General features: G+C 40.1%; 1 protein-coding gene across 9 annotated transcripts in view; it reads right to left on the reverse strand.

Annotated features, from left to right (window-relative positions):
• mettl22 (methyltransferase 22, Kin17 lysine) overlaps positions 1–23,579 on the reverse strand; it is a 98,087-nt gene that overhangs the window by 51,523 nt on the left and 22,985 nt on the right. For all 9 annotated transcript variants that reach the window (XM_049560269.1, XM_049560275.1, XM_049560270.1 and 6 more), the window contains 2 exons: positions 7,318–7,462; positions 817–888 (listed from right to left, as the gene is read on the reverse strand). In XM_049560269.1, coding sequence (XP_049416226.1) covers positions 817–888; positions 7,318–7,462 — 217 coding nt within the window. The remainder of the gene's footprint in view (positions 1–816; positions 889–7,317; positions 7,463–23,579) is intronic.

Raw genomic sequence — 23,579 nt, forward strand, 5'->3', positions numbered from 1 at the left:
CATTCTGGTAAATTTTTATGCACCAATTTGTGCCTTGTTGGAAATGTGCAGCCAGCAAGTTGCTAAAATGGTGTGAAATGTCCAGGTTTAAAATATTTTTGACCTGCTATTTCTCTGTGCCTCCCTTGTGTTTTGTGTTATCCATTTTGGTACATTTTTTGTTGCAGATGCTGTTTAATGAAGGCACTGACCCCAAAAAGCACCTCAGCCCTGTAAGGCCCTGTAAGGCAGATGGCCAGCCCACCCCTGGAAACAGCATTGAAACAGGACCGCAAGGCCCTGCACAGAGTGGTTTGTTCAGCTGAACACACTATAGGCTCTGCTCTACCCTGCATAAAGGATGTTTACACCTGATGCTGCAAAAATGAGGCCATGAGAATCACTGAAGATCCCAACCACTCAGATAACTGCCTTTTCTCACTGTTGAGGTTTGGAAGAAGGTACTGGTTACACCAGGCAGCACTGAGAGGCTCAGGAGGAGTCTCTACGTTCAAGCCACAAGGTTCCTTCATGAGGTCACTGCCTAAGACTGCCCAGTCTGATATTATATGACTATTAAAGTCTTTTTAAATGCACAAATTGAAGGAACTGACAAGATCACATTTTAATGAAATTCTAATTTCACAAGAAAATAGAAATAAATAAATAAATAAATAAATATGTGACATAAATATATGTCACAAGACATATTGATTGATTGACTACCCTACTACCCCTACCAAATTCTACATGTACACTCTTGATTTAGCGGAAATTGGAAATAATTGAGAAGGTAATAAGGCAAAAAAAAAGAGTAATCTGACAATGTTACCTTACCTGCAGGCTCCATCATGTGTCTATTTAATGTCACATTTTTCTTGCACATGCTTAAAAGGTCTTCTCCCACATCTGTAAAACAAAATAACACACAAATTAGCAATGGAACTCAATGGTAAGACAAGAGGTGTCAGTTATTTTCTGAACTTCAGGATCCTCTATCATAGCTGTCTAAATGCCCTGCAAAGAGGAGAGGAGCAGACCTGAATTTTCAAGAGCTGCTATTCAGGTCCTCATGTCTCCACTGCCCAAAGCAACTGTCTGTATTTTTACTACGCAGTTTTTCCCTTCCCCTTTGTTATGATGGTATAATGTGTAGCACTCATTATTTTAACATGTTCTAAAATAGTATAATGTAGATTTTTGGACATAATGGTGCTAGCTATACAGATACATGGTATAACCTACTCTACAGATATGCAATAAATGAAAGCTACTACTGTCTACACATTAGGGCTGCCACGATTAGTCGACTAATCGATGACTAATCAACTATCAAAATAATCGGTGACTATTTTAGTAGTTGACTAATCAGTTTGAGTCATTTTTCATAGAAAAGTACCCTAAAATACTCCTATTGCAGCTTCTTATGTTCAAATATTGGCAGCTTCACACACTCTCCCATGACGGTGAACTAAAACCCTTTGGCATGAGTACAAAAAAAGACATTAGATGACATAATTTTGGGGTTTGGAAGAGACAGACCGACATTTTTCAACATCTTAACACATTTTTCGATAAAATGCTGAGTTGACTATTGGAAGAAATAATTCAGATTAGTCGACAATGAAAATAATCGTTAGTTGCAGCCCTACTACACATGTAGCACAACATAAATTACTGACACTTAACTCAGACTTCACGTGGGTAACAAAAACATTAACGTTAGTTGAAGACGCCAGTGAGCCGTGTTTGATTACATTTAGTAATGATTATTTCGGACAGCAGTGCATGGTTACCTGTCATAAAATAGCATTTTTTAAATTTTATATTTTTTATCAGTATACTGTTTTGCATATTTCAATACTGGGGGTGGGGGGTATATATTATAGTTACTGCCTTGGTCAGCAGTGATGTTTCCTGTCCCTTTGCTGACTCAGGACATGTAGAAGTCCTGAACCTGTGAGTCCTGTTGAAGATGTGGGTGAACACCGGAGACAGCAGGTAGGGGCAGTGCTTCAAGCAGCAGGTCAGCACAGATTATCTTTTCTGCAGTCCTGAATTCACCCCATGAGCTGAGCTGAGTTTGGAGTGGAGGCCTTCTGGAATGATGGTGTTGAATGCCAAAGCAAAGTCCACATGCATTTTTCCCTGGGGAGTCAAGGAATTACAGGATGTACTGCAGTCCGACGTTGACTGCATCAGCCACTGACCTGTTACCTACAGACGGTTACCTACCCCTATGACCTACAGAGTCTCTTGAATGATTTCATGACCACAGACAAGTCCTGTGGCCCTTAAGGACTGGGATGATTGTGAACACTCCATCCATATTAAAACTGCATTTTCCAAAAACTCCACTCCAGTGCATATAAATCTTAAAACGTCTGCTTAGTGTTGTTTCAGTGTGTATGGGGTAAGTGGATCTTTCAAAAGTGATAATGTAAACCAGCCCAGTAAGGGTCAGGTGCTGTGTGCCTGTGTAAAGCTGCAATGAAAGATTTCGGTGTCTTTTGATATATTGTAGCCGTGGCTCTGTGTGTTTTTATGGTAGAATACTGAGTATGCTGTCTGTATTTGGTCGGCTTGAGGCTGTTTAAATTCCCAAGAATCATAAGATGGGGAATGTACTTGCTCAATCTGGTAATGCCAATGTCCACCCTTTGGACTTGCAGACTGAGTCCTCATGTACTTCAGTTGTACGTAGTGTGACGTATATATGGTCATTACGTAAAGTGTGTGAGGGCAGTGACTGCAAGCGGCTGATGGATAGTCCTCAAGACTGTTTTACTCATTACCGTGGAAATGTTCAACTATCGCTGCTGTCATATTTACATATATGTCATATAAGCTGATGAATAGTGTCTACCAGGCCTGGAATTTCGTCATTTAAGGGGCAAGGCCACTTGGCCTTTCGTGTTGTCAATTTTTTGAGGGCACAAAGGCCAAAAGCCAGGGCAGCAAGGCCACAAAATAAAACAATGATTTTAAGTCCACGTTCATAATGAATTTAATTTAATGACTAAGGATGTATAACTATAGTGAAATGAATAAATAAAACAAGCTCATGTAATAATAATGAGTATAATAAGTAATAATGTGATTTATTTAATAGTACTAATAAACCCAATGTGTTTTAAATACAGAACAACCAGGTTCATGTATTTATAAGCAAACAATCTTAAATATAAGGCCTAAATTGATTTGATTGATTGATTCACTGAACAAGACTGGCTTACAATTATTTTTGATGTGTTGTTAGATAGCTAACAAACAAACTACATTAGGACTATTCAATTACTATTTCAACTGGGCTGCATTTCAAAACCAGATAATGTTGATGGTCCACATTTTTAGCAGCGACCAACCGATCCACTTTTTTTTTTTTTTTTTTGCCTACATATATATATATTTATATATACAGGCATGGCCCTCCTCAACATGATGCAGAAACAGACCAAAAGAGAGCTATCAATGCACAGAAGCATAATAAGTGACATTAACAGTATCTAACAACACACACTATCTCTCTACCAGCATCTCCCTCTCTCCCTCTCCTCCACACACACACATGGACACACCTCAGCTCCTGATGGTTTCCTTATAGGTCGGTTACACAGGATATAATTTTATACAGTCCATGGCAGCAACAGTCATGTTTACAACAACAAAGTCACTATTTAAAACCCAGTAATATCTCACTGGAACATAAATATTCCTCCTGACATCACAATACTGAGTGAAGAAAGTCACGTTATCTCAGCATGAAGACAAACATCAGTATCAGTCATTCATCCTGTTCTCTGTCCCTCCTCTACTGAGGACACTCACTGTCTGCCGGTCAGCTGCCTCAGGTACATGTTCAGATAAAGTGTTAGCCTACATACAGACAGTTTTCATTTTAGTTTGTCTTAAATACTTTGCTGTTAGCACCGCGAGCGCCATGTGCTTGTGTCGACCGCGATCATAAATCATAATAGCGGTGAATAAGAGACTGCGGACAGCGCAGATTGAAATATGGCTTTCTACATGCTGATCACATGTATTGATAAAGTATCGGCTTGGCTGGCAGAGGTTTTATTGCACTTACTCACAGTAACAAGCGTAGTTGTCGTTAACTAGAATAATCTTGAAGTTATATTCCCTTCATCTGCACTGCAGCCTCTCTGCTGTTGAGTTTGTGTGTGTGTGTGTGTGTGTGTGTGTGTGTGTGTGTGTGTGTGTGTGTAGGGGCGAAAATCCTATTTCATAGTTGAGGGGGACAATAAACAGTAAAATTTTAGAGAATAATTCCAGGGGGGGGACAAGGAAAAAAAGTTGGAGCCTTTATACAGCATCTTTTACCGCAATTTGACGCTTTAATCTTTTCTCTATCTCTCCAACAGGCAGGCATAGGACCTTTCTCAGCACTGGCTGAGTCCACCTGCACATGTCCAGATTTAAAACAAAATGATTGAAATCAAATAAACATGTACACATCGACAACAGTCAGGTGCGCCATGCTGTCCAAGGTGCTGAGTGTGTCTGGAGCACTGTCTGGAGCACTGTCTCCCTGTGCGCAGTAGTGTGAATATTTATGCTATTAAGTAAGTGGAGAAAACATGTCTCTCATTGTTTAATAGCAGCAAAACAATAAGGCTTCATTCATCAAAGACCAAAACTCGATCTCTCTCCTTCTCTCCCTCTTTTTCATCTGACTCAGGTGTGTGGAATGGATTCTTCGTCTTTGGCTGGCTGCAGGAGCAAACCGTTTTGTTTGTTTGTTTTTTCGTTTTTTTACCAGCAGTGAAATAAACATTTCCTGCAATTAAACTGGTGAACTGGTTTATAAACAGTGTGCTGTGAGATCTGCCGCTGCGCACCTCAAAACCATGCGTAATAGTCGCTCGTAATGACCGCTCCTCGTCAGTTAAACTGCACGTCTGTCATGTTTGTCTCACTGACAGGTGGAGAGCCTACAGCTATTAACTACGAACTGCTCCGCCACTGACTGCTCTTGTCTTGTCCTCTCCCTCTTCTTTCTCTCCTGTCCTCTCTGACTACCACTAAACTCTGGCTTTTGAAGAATGCAGGAGAAATGTTGCAGACAGTTATATTACCAGCCTGGGCCTGGGGCTTGTTGTAACAGTAAATGGGATGTGGGGTAACTTGTGTAAGTTAAACTGTATCTGTGTGAGTGTACATCTTACCCGATGCGCAACGTGGGCAGCCAGGTCCAGCCACACGGCTACTGCTGCCAAGCAGGCCCGCCCGTTGGAAAGAGTATGGGATATACCACTACTAGGATTGGGAGGGGGGGACTAAATCTTTTAAGATTTAAATAGCACATTATTGCGCGATTATAATGAACACCGCTTACATTGTGCTTTTAATAAATACTACTGCATTGTTCAAAAATTATTAATTGTGTCTCAAATTATTCTAGGGGGGTACAGCTTTACTGAAGGGGGAGTCATGTCCCCCCCGGGATTTCCACCCCTGTGTGTGTGTGTGTGTGCGTGCGCGCGCACTGTGAGGGGTGACATGCAGAGAGCAGGAAAGAGGCTGCAGAATGATGATGAAACCGAAATTTAAAAAGTAACGCAGATAATGGCGGAGCTTACTATTATTACGGTCTTCATTAAATTTGCCTTGGGTTGTTTAATACCGGGTCTCAGTACCGATCCCTGCCCAGGCGTTTGATGAAGTCTCCTGGTTGGCCGGTGATAGACTGGGGTCAAACTGTCGTTACAGCCCGTCCGAGCGGTTCATGCCAGGCTCGAATCAAACCCACCACTGGTGATGTACGCATCGTCTCATTTGATGTTACCCAATAAGAATCCAGACTGTCATGGCATTATTTTTTTCTCAAAAGACGCAGGTGTCAAAGCAGTGTTGACAGGAAAGAGGCAGAGGAGAGCCATGGCCCTCGTGGCCCTCGTGAAATTCCTGCCCTGGTGTCTACTGATCTGTTCCTGCAGATAACAAGATATAAATCCCATGTATAACCTTAATTGTGACTGAACAAAAATGTATCAATACATCTCTATATAACAGGCTACGTGTTTTCAAAAACAAAAATGTTTGTAAATAAGAACAGGACTATAACTCAATAAATTGGGCATTACTGACATTACTGACACCTTCTGGTGTTTTTTGGCCAAATGTAAGCCTATTACACCATGCAGCCTGATAGGCTGCAATAATAAATTGCATTTTCAGTCCCTCTACTTATTATACTTATACGTATTTCTGTATCATGATGTGGTTGAATATTATTTCTGGCCTACACAATTCAAGTAGGATTTTAATTGACTGAACTATCAATAACCATTTTACACATTTATACTTTTTTTTCCTGCAGTTGAAATGCAAATGTATTGCAATGAATTGTGGGTTATTAAATCAGTGAAGTCTGCTGAAGTCTGCACCCCAAGGGGACTCTCCGGGAAGTCTGCAGAAAGTCCACTTGAGGTCCCTTATGGACTGGATGAATTTTAGATTTGGAAAGCCCTAAGCACTCCCAGACTTCCCAGGAACGCGCCCACAAAGTTCGTGAGCCCAAGTGCGGTGAAGTGAGGAAATTGGTGTTCAGACGGACAGTTTCATGGCAGATTCCAGCAGCTTTCAGTCCATATAGGAAGTCACAGAAACACAATATTATGATGATGTCCGATATGTTGATTCATTAAAATATGATCAGACTCATATATCAGTTTGTTCTCAGTCTCAAATTGTTTTATTAAAATGCTTAACAGGCTTTCTGTAATTTATGTTCATGGTTCAACCTTAATTTTACACGAATTCTCATGTAAATCAGCATCATATCACTTTGCTACTGCAGAGCAGACCTATCTCCTCTACTACAAAGGCTAAAAAAATTGTGTCTGACTATAAGGTTAATATTTTCAGAGGAGAAAAATACACGACAATTAAAGCTTTCATTAAAGATCAGTCATATATAGTCAGGGCTTCACATCTGTACAGATGTTATTTTAAGAATCCTCACATCCCACTGACCATGAGTCTTTTTGATGCTAAATACTTCAATAATTAAAATAGCCCATTGTTAATATACAGTAGACTACATATAGTTTATGATACATTTAAAATGGCCAAAAATGTGAATAATTGCATTGCAAGATGATTTAAGGTATGTCCCTACATTTTCTTCTTGTGCTCCTAAAATTCTCAGTTAGGGACTACAGTGCTCTACTAAAAAAAAAGTTAGTCTGGAGCCTAAGTTGATTTAGTTGTGTTCACAAATTCAGATTAAGATATTAAAAGAAACTCAAGACATTAAGGAGCTGTCTGATCAGTGTTTTAAGATTTAATTACGATGTGTGCTTAATGACATTATACCTGTGCAGTACACTGTTTTGGCTATGGTTGCCATAATGATGCTGGTTAAGCCGGTTCCCGCTCCCAGCTCCAGGACTGTGGCTCCTCTGAATATGTGTGGTTTAGAGACGATAAAGTCAGCCAAGAATAATGCCCCTCGCCACACCTGATGTGAACAGAAAGACGTTATGCGTGAATGTCTTCTTTACATTAACCACTACTTGAACAATTCATGGCACAGTTCAGTATTAACATTTATGTTTTTAGCATCAACATGATCTATATTTACACATTTTGAAAATATATCTATTCAAATTCATTGAAATGAATCAGCTTAACCTCATTTCCAATACACGTAACAGTGGAACCAATGAAGGGCAAACCCAAAAATGCCGAACCATCATGTAAAGTGAGCCAGAATTGTTTGGTCGACGGTATCAAAACTTACACTGGGATTGAGAAGAATTAAGATTAAGAATTAAGTGCATTTACCTGCACCTGCGACACAGTGAAGGTTTATTGTCACTCTAAGGAGTGTCACTGACCCTGATTACACTTGGTTTTAAGATGCACTTCATTAATCCAAACACACATACTGACAATCACACTTGTATCTGTCATAAATCTCCAGCTGACCACTTGTGATGAGATTTTGTTACTCCCAACTTCACTTATACTGGAAAGTCAAAGAGCCCTTCACACAGTTATTGCACCCACACTCTTGCCAATCATGTAAGTGGTTGTGTCAATACAGCTGGAGATATTGTGGTTAGCAGACAACGTCTACTTCCATAGGACAAAACAACGGATGGTCACACAACACTTAGTCCAACTCATTGTAAATTGGCCGAGATATAGAGCATTAGTGTGCTGTCACCAAATGCATTCATAATGTAGTCCTTATCAGGTGCGCAGATGGGATTTTTGAACTGGGGGGACCAAGCTGTCAGCAAATGATTCCAACTCAATTAGTTATTTTGTGTAAATATACATACATACATATATATATATATATATATATATATATATACATATATACATATATATATATATATATATATATATATATATATATATATATAGACACTGAAGCTGCAATAAACATTAGAATCGTGAGTCTTCTGACTGAATGAACATTGGTAAACACAGGCCTACCTGATCAACACTAGCTATACATGATCAAACTGTTATTTGTCTGGTATGTCAATCACGCACCAAAACTTCATGCCTTCTGCATATGTTTTATTTAAAGGGCAAGTGTGTAATATTTGGCATGGTTTATTGTCAATCTGAATCTGAATCTGAATATTCTACCCATTAATATGTTTACACAAGTGTATAATCGCTATAAAATAAAATTCGTTTGGTTTTCGTAGCCTTATAACTATGCTTTTATGTCCCTACGAGGCCACCGTCATTTACCCGACGGGAGGGGTGAGCGAGTGAGCCCTGCAATCTAGAATTTGACCACTGATGTCACTGTTCTCAACCCATTTTACACACTGGCCCTTTAAACATTTGCTGATCTAAGCAGAATGAAGAATCTCAGCACAGAAACTTTAACTCTATTCTGAGAAAAAAGCAAAGAACCTATGCGCAAAAATTAATAATAAAATAAAATGATGAAATGATTCACACTCGTGCCTTCATGTAAATGATTATAAACATAACAATGTGTATGAAAACGGAAGTATAAACACTTAAACAACAGATTCACATAAATAAAAATAAGTAAAGACTACATAGCATGAAATGTGAAATGAAATTTCGGTTAACAGTTGGTGCTTACTAAAATAACATTATACATAAAAATAATAACGTTAAAGATATTCACCTACAGACTAGAATGCTGTTATTTTACATTTAGCCTACTTCAGGTAAGTCCAAATGCCTTCTTATTATTGTCAGACTAGCTACTCAACATTACAAAACAAATATTTGCCACATCTGGGAAAGTCAACAGGCATAGGATATTTACATCTTTTGGTTCTTGAAAAAAAACAAAAAACGCTGTGATTATTTTTCTTTCTTCTCTGGCTTCATGTGGCAGAAAAATTACCAGCTCAGTCATTAGACAGTTGTATATGATCACTATGGTTACTGCTACAGGCACAGGCACAGCTACCAGCTCCTCTTAGGACCCCGGGGTCGAGAATCGTGCCTTATGATGCATTACATTTACATTGGAAGTCAGAACTTGGAGCTCTGAACAACGTAACCTCCGAACTGAGCACTTCCCAGTTTAAAAACTGGGAAATGGAACGTGTAATTCGAAAAAAAATGGACAGTCAATGAAATGAAAGGAAAACCCCAACGTTTATGCTTGTAGATGCTAGATTTCAATGCTTTTCCGACTTCAAAACTCCGACTTACAAGTACAACTGAATGCACCATTAGTTGTAGCACAAACACCGGGCTATCAATGGATCAGCTGTGCAGTGTTATTAACTGAGAATTACATGGTAAATTGAACACCTTGCTTTCCCAACTCAGCAAGGATCTGCTACAGCCTTTCCCCTTCTTGAATCGGTGTAATGTGGATTGATCACTGACAAGGCTACTGCCGCTGCCATTTCAACTTTGTGCTGCAATGTAAGTTAGCCTAACTAACAGAACATTGATCCTCTTTTTACCTATGTGTGGGGGTGAGAGTGGGGGGGACGGATCGGGGTCACTATAAATCTGGGGGGGACATGTCCCCCCCGTTCCCAGTGCCATCTGCGCGCATGGTCCCTGTCGGGGACGCATCAGGGGCTATATTCACAAACATACTCTCAGCAAGCTCCTAACTTGGCCTTTAAATGTTTAGTAAGGAATCTTAGTTCAGGAGTGATTTAGGAAAGTTCTCAGAGCAACTCTGAGCAAGGACTGGACAGAAACTTTTACCTTAGTGGGGTGTGATTGACCCCGTTGCTAGGTATGATGCATTCTTTTAACTGATGTGATTGGTTGTCACTGACACACCCTTTTGTGAGCCAGTAAGGTGTGGACACCCAGCAGAAATTAAATGAACTGCTGACTGTGACAGTTTTCTCACTGTTAGTGTGATCATTCTGCTGATGGAAGGTTTAGATAGAACAAAGTCATCACTGCTGCACTTTTCCAGTTTTTCAAATATCTTAGTAATGTGATCATCTTATGTCTGGCATTATAGCTTTTTCGTGTTGGGCATGAAATATGTGAATTACCCTAACGAGATTGACCACAAATATTATCCCTGCATGATCTAATCTTTAGCATTTCATTTACTCACTGCCATCCAGCATTTGGAGAATATTCCCTGCCCTTTTTGTGTTTCCATCATTTTCTCCTCTGCTTAAGAAACTGTTAAGCCTCTCAAAAGTCCTCCTCCCTACTCCTCCCTAGAGTTTTTCACTTTAGGAGCTCTTTTAAAGTCTACGATGCTTCTTGAATAACTTATATTTACAAGGACCTTGCTTTAACTTTAATGGGAAATTCTCAGAAAATGTTGCTAGGAGCAACTCTAAGCACAAGGAAACTTTGTGAGTCCAGCCCAAGGAATGTAAGTGCTTGCGCTATATAAGATACATGGTTGGCAGTTGGTTTAAGTGATCAAATCACAGTGCCTCTTGGTGGTGGTTCACGCTTGTATGTAGCACTGTCCACTTGTGATCCAGTTGCCCAAGACACATTTAAAAAAAAAAGGTGTAAAACAGTGAAATTTCTCTAACATACTGGACAGAATCTGATTTTAAAAAAACAAAAAAACAAAAACCTTAGATTAGACAAAAACTTCAAAAATTGGCCTAAACTTACTGGGAATAGCTGGGTCAAGACCAGGGCACGTATTCACAAAGCTTCCTAGAACAAAGAGTTGCTCCAAGTGATGATATTTGGGGCAGCAGTAGCTCAGTCCATAAGGACTTGGGTTGGGAACCGGAGGGTCACCTATTCAAGTCCCCGTCCGGACAAAAATATGGAAAACGCCCAGAGCGCCTGTCATGGGCAGCCCCACCCTGACATCTCTCTACTTAGTGCATGTACAGGTCCTGTTTGTGCATGTGTTCGGACCTGTGTGTAATTGACAACAGAGTGAAAAAATTGAATTTCCCCTCAGGGATTAATAAGATAAAAAATTATTTTAAGAAAATTCTTAGAATTAGAACATCTTTCTAAGAATTCCCCCTTACAGTTAGGACTATTTCCTGGATAAGATAAAAGTTATTCTTAGCCCTCAAGCCTGTCTGTCTCATTTATACTCAATGTTAAATACCTATACGGACACGAATGGAGCCTTCTGTACATACTCTGCACTCATTTGGTACCACCAGAGATCATGGAGGACATTTGAAAAATGGTGGAACGGATCAAATCGCTAATATAGTGAAAATAATTCTCCATTCACATGCAACAATGTATTTCATGGCCTCACAGACCACCACCATTTACAACACTGCCTCCATTAAAAGGTACATCATTACAACCTTCTCCAACATCGCCTTATTTGTTGCATGAACATTTTTAATCTATCCTCTAGTCCCATCTAGTGGCTGCATCTATGCCCTCATAAAGGATGCACAGAGGTATGAAGTCAGTGACGTTTACAACGTTTGAAACAGATGTAACTATTTTAATACACGAATACATGTGAAACAGATGTATCTATTTTAATACATATATGTGAGCCTTAAAGCAATTAAGTGTTAGGAGTAGGGTGGAGGGCTTTTTAGAGGCTTAAGAGTTTCTTTAGCAGGGGAGAAAATAGAAAGACAAAGAGGAAGGAGAAATATTCTCCAAACACTGGATGACAGTGAGTTAACGAAACCCTACAGATTAGATCATGCAAGGATGTTTGAGGTCGATCTCATTAGCGATGCGCTCACATCTCCCATATAATGCAATACTGATATGACATCAGAAATAAAGGGATCACAACAATTAGATACTTTGCAACTGGAAAAATGCAACAGTGCAGCACTGATGACTTGGGTCTGTCTCAACTTTCCATCAGCACAGTGATCACACTAACAATGACAACACTTTCACAGTCTGATATTGTGATGCAGTTCATTTTTTTCCCACTAGAGTGTCCACAACTTACAGGCTCATAAAAAGTCAACCAATCACATCTGTTACAAGAATATGTTATACCTAGCAATGGGGTCAACCACACCTGCGTGCTGAGGTCAAAGTTTTTGGCGTTTCCTTGCTCAGAGTTGCTCTACCTCATTCCTAAGCTAGGACTCCTGGCTAGAATTTTTAAGGCTGAGTTAAAGCTGCCCTGTGGAGTTTTTACATATAAACCAATGTCCGTTACATTACAGCCACTGCCAAACGAGTTTCCTGCGCTGTTGCACAGGAAATGACACATTTGACGTAGAGTTCAAAGAGCGCGTGCGCAATTGGAAATGTCGGAGACGACGAGGCTAGCAGAGGGTGTCTGAAAACTAGGGCCGTAATAGTACATGTATTTGTGTCGAACCATTCGGTGCGCGACTTTCGGTTCGGTACGACCATGTACCGAATTATTGGGCGCAGGATATTATTTTATTTTGTTTTGTTTTATTTTAATTCCGTTTTTGCGAGCCGAACCATTTAAAATATCTAGTTCCCCGACGGACATAATTGAGTGACGGACCGAGTCCGACCGGAAATCTCCGCTTTCACTTTGTGCAGCGCATTCTCGCATTTTGACAACATGGCAAGTGAGCATGATGAACCTGAGGACCCACCCGCAAACCTTAAGTCCTCCGTTTGGGAACACTTTGGTTTCAGGGTAAAATACGAAGATGGAAATAAACAAGTGGACAAGACAAAAGCAGTGTGCCGACACTGCAGAACAGCAGTCGGGTATGTACTTGGAAACACTTCTAACATGCTAACGCATCTAAAGCGACACCACCCAAGTTTGAACGTTAACCGGCACGACTACAAAAAGCAATCTGGTGCAAACTACGATGTTGTCGTCGTTTAAAAAAAAAAAAAGAGTGTTTCCTTGACCATCGCGCTAAAGAAATAACCAGTGCCATTGGAGTTGAGTAAAATTGTTTAAGCTGCACTTTAGATATAAGCATGTTTTGTTTACTGCACTTTAACAAAGTGGGAAAGCTAAGTAAGTTCCTAGTAAAACTGAATCTGAGCAGGCTTTAAAGCTGACCAGCTGCACTATACTTTTTATTTTAATTGAGTAAAACTGTTTCAGCAGAAATTTATATTTATATTTTTCATTCAAAAAATGTGTTAAAAAAACAGCAAGATTTTATTTTTCCCTTTTATATTTCTATTTTCATTCAAACAATGTGAAAAAGCAGGATTTTATATATATTTGTTTCATTCAAAAATTGTGTAAAAAGAGTTAACTGCTGTGGTGGTATGTTTTACTAAGGTTACCAATAAGTAAAAGATATTTAATAGTTGTCTATTTTTTTCATTACTGTACCGAAAAAAAACCGAACCGTGACTTGTGTACCGAGGTACGTACCTAACCGTGATTTTTGTGTACTGTTACACCCCTACTGAAAACCCAAAGAAACGGCCCAGGAAAGCTTCCGAAGCCTCTGGAGCTGGTCCCGCTGGTCCTCCCCAACCTCCGCAACATTCAGAAGAAGAAAAAAAGGCAAAACAAGAGAGTGACAAACGCAGAAATCAAACCAGAGTAAAGCCCATTTCACACAGAGCGTGCAAAGCGCAGACCTCTGCTGACGGACCCATTCATTGTATATGTGCTACCGTGGCACAAGAGCGCACCGCTCTGCTGCCGAGCTGTCTGTATTGTAATGAATCACTCACGAGCAGGAGACCAGAGTGGCATTCGGGAAAAAGGCCCGTTTATTTGTGCACTCCAAAAATTCCAGTAACACTCCAGGGGGTTAACACGTAAAAGTCTCTGTCCCAAACTCTGACTCTTCTAGCGTAGCAGACACACTTCATACACACATACTCACTTACAGTACCCAGCGGGGCAGCCCTCCCCCTCTCTGCTCCACCAATCTCCAGCCCGCACCCTGACAGCTGACTCCACTCATACCACACTCACCACTGCCCCAGGGTCGCTACAGTATATTTGTTCATAGCAAATAAAACAACGAAAATGATTGGGTGGTAAATAGGTGTGTCATTTAGTTTTGTGCGGTGCGGGAGCGTCACTCGTATTGCCGACGTCATTGAACGGCGCACGCTGACTGTTATTGCTGCAGTACTCAGTACACGGCAGATGGCGCAAATGGGCAAAACTCCACAGGGCAGCTTTAAGAGCTCTCTGAGAGTATTCTCAGAATGTTTGTGAACACGGCCCCAGCAGTAAGGCCCTGCTGGTGTCTGAACTCGTCATGGACAAAAAGCTTGACTTCTTATGCCTCACGGAGCTGTCCCACCGGGTTTTACTTACATTAGTAAACCCCGAGCTGCAGGGAGGGGGGATTGGACCCCAATCACTCCTCTTCTGAATGCTTAGCAGTAAAACTTATTGTTGCCATCTACCGACCACCAGTCCTCAACTGTTTTTCTCACTGAATTCTCCTCACTATTAACATCTGTATGTGCCATGTCCCCTACTGTAATCCTCTTGTGTAACCTTAATATTCACACTGATGACCCATCCAATTCTTTTACCAATGATTTCATCTCACTTCTCGACTCTCTCAGTATTACACAATATGACAACCTCCCAAAACATAAAAAGGGTCACACACTCGACTAAATCTGTGCACTGGTATCATTCCCTGTAATCTCTCTGCCAGCGAGTTCCCCGTCTCTAATCATAAAGTAGTGGGGTGAGGGGCCTCATTATCCAAAGTTAAAAAGCACTGGACTATCTCCTTCAGAAACATTAAAAACACCAATCCTAAAGACCTCACTACCCTGATAACCTCCAATGGCTTCAGTCAGGGTGTACATGAACCCACTCACTGTTTTAACCATACCCTCGATTTAGTTCTGACCTATGGAATTGAAATTGATATCCTAACAGTCTTTCCACAGAATCCCTCGCTAGCTTTTGATTTCTTTTTACTCGATTACACGCCACTCAGCAACAGTTACTATTCTAGATGTTTATCAGATACTGCTGTCGCAAAATTTAAGGAAATGATTCCTCTGTCGTTAAATTTAATACCATGTCCTTCAGTAACAGAGGTTTCCCGTACCGACTTTAACCTCTCCCGAATTGATCATCTTGTCGATAATGCCGTAGGCTTGCTGCGAACAACACTCGACTCTGTAGCTCCTCTTAAAAAGAAGTTAACAAAGCAAAGAAAGTTCGCTCCTTGGTATAAATCTCAAACCCGTAAGTTAAAACAAATATCACGAAAATTCAAAAGGAATTGGCGATTAACCAAACTCGAAGAATCTCGTTTAGTCTGAGCAGACAGTCTCAAAACGTATAAGAGGGGCCTCCGCAATGCCAGAGCAAACTATTACTCAGCTTTAATAGAAGAAAATAAGAACAACCCCAGGTTTCTTTTCAGCACTGTAGCCAGGCTGACTGAGAGTCACAGGTCTATTGAGCCTTGTATTCCTTTAGCCCTTAGCAGTAATGATTTTATGAGCTTTTTAATGACAAAATTCTAACTATTAGAAGCAAAATTCATGACCTCCTGTCCTCAGATAGTACCTATCTGCCCTCAAACACAGCTGTAATACCTAATATATATTTAGATTGCTTCTCCCCAATTTCTCTTCAAGAATTGACGGCGATGATTTCTTCATCTAAATCAGCGTGTCTCTTAGACCCCATCCCATCCCAACTAGGCTACTTAAGGAAGTCTTACCTTTAGTTAACACTCATATATTAGATATGATCAATATATCCTTATTAACAGGCTATGTACCACAGTCTTTTAAGCTAGCTGTAATTAAACCTCTCCTAAAAAAGCCCACCCTGGATCCAGAGGTGTTATCCAACTATAGATCAATATCTAATCTTCCCTTTCTTTCAAAGATCCTTGAGAAAGTAGTCGCAGACCAGCTGTGTGATTTTATCCATGATTAATAATTTATTTGAGGAATTTCAGTCAGGATTTAGAGTGCATCATAGCACTGAGACAGCACTAGTTAAAATTACAAATGACCTTCTGATTGCTTCAGACAAAGGACTTGTCTCTGTACTTGTTTTATTAGATCTTAGTGCGGCGTTTGACACAATTGACGATCAAATTCTGGTACAGGGACTGGAACACTTAACTGGCCATAAAGGTTCTGCACTAAGCTGATTTAAATCTTATTTATCTGATCGTTTTCAGTTTGTTCATGTCCATGATGAATCATCCTTACGTACTAAAGTTTGTTTTGGAGTTCCACAAGGGTCTGTGCTCGGACCAACTCTATTTACTCTATATATGCTTCCTTTAGGTAACATCGTTAGAAATCACTCTGTAAATTTCCATTGTTATGCAGATGATACACAGTTGTATTTATCGATGAAGCCAGAAGAAACTAATCAATTAACTAAACTTCATAACTGCCTTAAAGACACAGAAACCTGGATGAGCACCAATTTCCTGATGTTAAATTCAGACAAAACTGAAGTTATTGTTCTTGGCCCCAAACAACTCAGAGACTCTGTATCTGATGACATAGTTTCTCTAGATGGCATTGCTCTGGCCTCTAGCACTACCGTAAGAAACCTTGGAGTAATATTTGATCAAGATTTGTCTTTTAATTCTTATTTAAAACAAACCTCACGGACTGCATTTTTTTCATCTGCGTAATATTCCGAAAATTAGGCCTATCCTGACCCGAAAAGATGCAGAAAAATTGGTCCACACTTTTGTTACCTCTAGGCTGGATTACTGTAACTCCCTCTTATCAGGTAGCTCTAGTAAGTCTTTAACCCTATGGGCCCTAGGCATTTTTGGAGTATTTTTACTGCCTTTACTTTTAAGATCATATCACAGTCATTATAAAGGCTACATACACATGCTATAGCTTGTTTGTTTTTCAGGACAATCTGGGCTAACCAGGAGGCAGGCAGCTAAGATCACCCAAGATGGCCGCAGCGTGAGTGAGAGCAACACAGGCCTGTCTGCTTTCTACATGTAGCTTTATAAATCGTCTTACAACGTGATTTATAGTCACTAGCCCTGTTGTAGACTACAAATCTAGTAGTTCTTCTATCTTTTTGGGCACAAGGACTGGATAACCCTGATCTGTTCAACAATAGCAGCGGATCAACAAAAAGCAGATCTCTCTGCAAACTTTATGGGACAGCATACAACAGATCAAGACAGATATGCTCGCTCATCTTGATACAAAAATTGATCCCATACAAACAAAACTGAGCAGCATCCAGATGTCCCTGGAGACTCTTGGTGAACATGTTGCTTTACTAGAGCACAGGGTTGGAGCAAATGAGGACGGCATACAAGAGCTGAGGACTCTTACCAAAGAGCTAACTAAAGACAATGCTGACCTTATGCATAAGATCCAGGATCTGGAGAACAGAAGCAGATCTTACAACCTCCGCTTTGTCCGGATTCCCGAATCCTTTGAGGGCCGTGACATCCTGGGCTTCGTGTCCAAATTAATCTGTTCTTCTATGTGCCTGTATTTTATTTCAGCTACTGGGGCGAGAAAACTTTCCAACTCCTCTGTCCATCGAGTGGGCTCACCGCAGTCCCACGTCCCGCCACAATGACAGAGCTGGTCCAAGACCTCTCCTGATAAAACTCCTTCATTTTCAGGATCAGGCGAAAATCCTCCATCTTTCCAGAGAGAAGAGAGAGCTGGTGTTTCAAGGTATTCGTATTAATCCTGACTTCAGTGCGGAACTTGTGAAGAAGCGCCCCTCTTTTGATCCAGTTAAACAGAGACTGCGGGAACTTGATCTAAAGTACTCTCTCCGGTATCCGTCCACTCTGAGTGTCATTGTCGATGGAAAACCACAACTGTTTACCTGTCATAAAGCCGCTGAAGCTGCCTTTATGTCTCCCACGAGCTCTTCTCCACAAGAACAGTTAATGTCGAAGCATTAACGTTACTGTCAACTGTCATCTCCTGCTGCTCTCCCCTGCATGTCGCTCAAATTCAAGCCGTACTTAATTAACTGAACTTCTACTATGACTACGTTAACACGGCATGACATAATGTGTTTTTCTTTTCTTTGTTTCTTTTTGATTTGATTACTTTTGGGCGACTTGTTCATCATCCGTGGATTATTTTCGCTGGCATGGTTTTAGTTCTGTACCATAAAGTGACGTGTTTGTTTACTTCCGGTTGTCGTAAAACCGAGCTGTCGTAATGCCAGTTGTTCTCAGTTCATTGACAGTCGTAAAGCAATCTTCACTCCTTATTTTTCGATGCAGACCAACCTGTTTGCAGACTATTAATGGTCTTCATTTATACTGGTTTAACTCTGCCCTCTCACAGAGATGTCTTTGCCTAGGATGGCTGAGGCTGCTGGACTATTGGCCGTGGGTGTTTTTTGTTTATGTGTTGATGTTATATTATCACAACCAGTCACAACCCTCTCTGATTTACTGATTTGCCTAGCTTATGATTTATCCTAGCCTGAGTGTCAGACTGAAGCTCCCAGAACCTTCAGTCTGACATTGCCTCCATTGAAGGCGATTTACAAGGGGGAGGGAATTTGATTTTTCCCTAACCAATCAGTAGAGATCAACAACTCACCCAGAATCTGACGTCATTAGTATCCATGCCTCGGGGGTGCCGAAAACAAGCGAGAAGGCCCGTTTAAAATGTCTCCCTTGTTGCGCACGCCCAGCTGCATCACCGTTAAATCCAGTTTAGCAGCTTCCTTAATTTGGTCCTCCATTAACGCGAGTAGTGGCGAAATACCTCGATAGCATCGTTAATGTGGTCTGTAGGATCTGTAGCGGTCGCCATTCTTGCTATCCTCACTAGTTACCCACCAGTGTACAGCTTGACATCAGCGTGGTGCTGATTGGCTAATCGCTAGACCCGCCCCCACCCCCGGCGTTCATTGGTCCGTCCATCGTTTGGATGAGATAAATCGCAAATTCATTGCAGTATGCCAGACCAGAGATGCAAGCCTACTCAGTTGAGTGGGCGAGGTCTATGGTCTAGAACCAGGCTAGATTTATCCTATATCAGTGCTGTTATCCTTATGAACTCTGACTCTCAAACTGCATAATATTAAAGGTTTAAAGATCATTCATCTGAATATTCAAAGTCTTTTGCAAAAAATAGATCTACTCCGTGCATGGGTAGCCCAACATAATCCCAATATTATTACACTGTCTGAAACATGGCTTAATAGCAAAACCTCTGACAATGAAATCAAACTTGTAAATTATGTTCGATACAGAGCTGACAGAGGCTCCAGGGGTGGTGGTGTGGCTACCTACAGTGGTGGAAAAAAGTTTTCGGACACCCTTAAAATTTTATACAATCTCAAATATTATCATGAAATATTTGTGGAAAAATCTTTTTTGTGTTTCAAAAGGTGTGGCTGCATTAAACACATACAAACAAATACAAATTATATTTTTTTTATTTATTGTTTACAAGAAAAACTAACAAAACTAAATTCTTGACAGTTTCAATATGTCAGTTCTCAACATTGTCGGTATCAAAGTCAACAAATAACAGAGAATGTGTTCAAAACTGAACAAAAAATAAATAAACCATCACATCATCAAATTAATATTTAGTAGTCCTGCCACTGGCACGTAGTAGAGCTCTAATCCTGGCTAGCATGTTTCCCACGAGCCTTTCACACTGTTGAGGGGTAATCTTGTCCCATTCTTCTTGAATTACTGCTTTTAATTCTTCTAAATTCTTTGGTTTATGCTTTGAAACAGACCTTTTGATAATCCACCACAGATTTTCAATGGGGCTCATGTCCGGGGATTGAGTTGGCCACTCTAAGACCTGGATACTGTGCTCCTGCAGCCAAGTTCTACTGGCCTTGGATGTGTGGCAAGGGGCATTATCTTGTTGAAACATCCAGTTTTTACCTCGACCGAACAGTGCACGCGCAGAAAGGAGCATGCGGGTTTCGAGAATGGTACAATACTTGGTAGAGTTCAATGTGCCATCACAGACAGTGAGATGACCAACACCAGCAGCACTCATGCATCCCCAAACCATGATACTGCCTCCACCATGCTTGACAGTAGGTACTGTACATGCTGGAGATAATGTCGCCTGGCCTTCTGCTGCACTTCTCACATTAGTAGGAGGAAGATAAAGCTGGAAACTGGACTCATCTGACCACAAAATCTTCTTCCAATTCCTGGCTGTCCAGTTCTTGTGTGCCTGGGCCCAACGACGCCGGGCTAACCTCTGTCTCTCATTGATCAGGGGCTTCTTGATAGCCTTGTAGGACCTTAAGCCATGATCTAAAAGTCGGCCACGCACAGTGCAGATGGAACACTGGACACCAGTTTGGTTTGACCACTGCTGCTGAAGCTCCTGTGATGTCATTCGGCGGTTTTGCCTGCACATGCGGATCAGGATGCGGTCATTTCTTGCTGAAGAAACCCTTGACGCCCAGATCTTGGTTTGTCTTCCAAGCTGTTGGTTCGCCTGTATTTCTGCAGAGTGTATCCAACTGCTGAAGGACTGCATCTGCACTTCCTGGCTATCTGGCGGCAGCTGTACCCTTCCTGGCTGAGAATCTTTATCTTCAGGTGTGTTTCCTGCGTTAGGTTCCTTGTTTTAGCCATTTTTGTGTCTGAAGAACTTTCAAATGTGCTGGCTTTATGTAGACACGAAGCTTGGCAACAAAAATTGTGTCTTTTAATAAAAAGAACGACCTTCATCACTGGTACCAAAATGACCCAATACTCAAAATTTCTTATGTATTTTTATGGAACCAATCAATTTTAAGTTTTTAATGGCTTTTTTTAGGATTTATTTAGTATTTTGGCTGTGACTGTACTAAAAGAAATTGCACTTGAAGACCTAAGAGTTATTCTTAATGCAATATTTCACAAATGCATGGGGTGTCCAAAAACTTTTTTCCACCACTGTATGTGTCCTCCAATTTAACTTCTGAGCTAATAACGCCTACAGTTGATCCGATACATTTCAAATGCCTTTTTATTAAAAATCACATTTCATCAGAATAAATGATTAACTGTTGGTAACGTGTATAGACCTCCCTCTGCCCCTGCAGAGTCTTCTAACTGTTTCATGTCCACCATTGATTCTAACCCATGTAAAAATGAAATGACCATATTAGGTGATTTCTACAAAAATTGGTTAGACAAGTCTTCTATTAAAGACAGAAACAATTTTGGAAATCTAAACTTTACACAGCTAATTAAGGAACCTACTCGAATTACCCCCAAATCTCAATCGCTACTTGATTGGATACTTGTCACTCACCCTGACAGAAATATCAAAGCTGGCATTTTATCAGACTGCTTTAGTGATCACTCTGTTGTGTACTGTGTATGGAAAATCAAAATCCCAAAAGCACCACCAAAATTAATTACAATTATACAACATAAGAAAATGATATGATGAAAACATAGACCTATTTATTAACGATTTGATTTCTATTAATTGGGACAGGTACCAGTTAATACCAACTGTCCAGGATTCCTGGGACTTTTTACATGCTGAGCTCACTCAAGTAGTTGATAATCATGCACCATGGAAAATTTCAAAGGTCAAGGGTTGACACCTACCCTGGATAAATGCAGACCTTATAAGTACCTTTAGGCAAAGGGATAGGGCTTGGGCTAAATTTCGGCAGACAAGGGAAGATGCTGATTGGGAAACATACAGGAAACTGAGAAATACCTCCAAGACTATGACCCGTAATGCTAAATCTAATTATTGTTGTTATTCAAGGGTGCAAGTCTGATTTATCTGTTCAACAAAGAGGTGTACCCCAGGGTTCAACACTTGGTCCACTTCTTTTCTCAGTTTTTATCAATGAGCTCCCTTTAATTTGTTCCAATACTTCAGTTCAACTATATGCAGATGATACTGTCATTTATGTCTCTAAACCTAACATTTCACAAATTCAAACTGCTCTTCAATCAGACTTTGATATTCTGCAAAACTGGCTTTTATTCAATAAACTACTGCTCAATAAACCAAAATCTTCCACTATGGTCTTTGGCACAAAACATAACCTCAGAACAAAATCTAATAACTTAATAATAACATGTAATGATGGTTCTAATCTCCATTGAGTTGATTAACTCAAATACCTTGATTTATGGCTTGACTCGGAACTTACTTTCAAACCTCACATTGATCATATTCTTCATAAAATTAATTTTGGAACCAGTGTTTTATTTCGATCAAGAAACTATTTTACACTTAATGTCCGTAAGAAACTTGCCTCTCAACTTATTCTACCATTTTTGGACTATGCCGATGTTGTTTATCAAAATGCATACAAAACTAATCTTCTACCACTCATCACTGCATACAATAATCTCTGTAGATTTGCTCTTGGTTGTTCATATTATACTCATCACTGTACTATGTACAATTTACTCAAATGGCCCACACTCAATATAAGAAGACATATTCATTGGTTACAACTCATTTATAAATGTATACATTTCAATTATCCTCAGTATCTACAAGAACTTTTGATCCCATACTCCTCAAGATATCAATTAAGGCACTCAACACAATACTACTTCTTTACTCCTTCAGTCAAAAGAACAATTGGAAAAAAAAAGCATTTTTGTTTAAAGCCCCTTCAGACTGGAATAATTTACCATTAGATATACGATCCTTGACATCATTTCACATGTTTAAACATGGTTTGTCTTCTTACTTTGAGCTAAATTGCACATGTTTCAGATGATACTGTATCACTGTATTTTCTATATTCTTTACCAAATTATTTATCCTTTCTAATAGTTTTGCTAGGCATGCATCTGTTTGTCAATGGCCTATTGCTGGCCACCTAGTGATTGTGTTTAGTTTTGTTCCATATTCGTCTCTCTGATGTTTATGTGTTGATGTGTGTTGTATTAGTTGTCGTTTGTATGTAAGTCTACTGTTGATGGTTGTTCTGTTTTGTTCTTGAATGTATTGTATGTTAGGACCCCCTCGAAAATGAGGTGATTCACCTCAAGGGGTTTATCTTAATAAAATAAACTTAATCATCAACCAGAGCTGCCATCATTTCATGTTCTTCTATGTGCCTGTATTTTATATTAATTTTTATATCAATGAAAAAAACAAATCTGTGTTACTAAATTCTTACATTTTTACATGTATCTCAGCATAGCAAGTTGGAAGTTGACATATTCTACCATATATGAAGAGGGGAGACTTTCTGGAATCTGGCAATATAAGAACCATGATGGTGGGACATTCTGTCACTTCACAGTTGTCCAAAACATGTGGTTTGTGCCAGGCGGACA

The sequence above is a fragment of the Epinephelus fuscoguttatus genome, linkage group LG19, assembly GCF_011397635.1.
Source record: "Epinephelus fuscoguttatus linkage group LG19, E.fuscoguttatus.final_Chr_v1".
Taxonomy (NCBI): Eukaryota; Metazoa; Chordata; class Actinopteri; order Perciformes; family Serranidae; genus Epinephelus; species Epinephelus fuscoguttatus.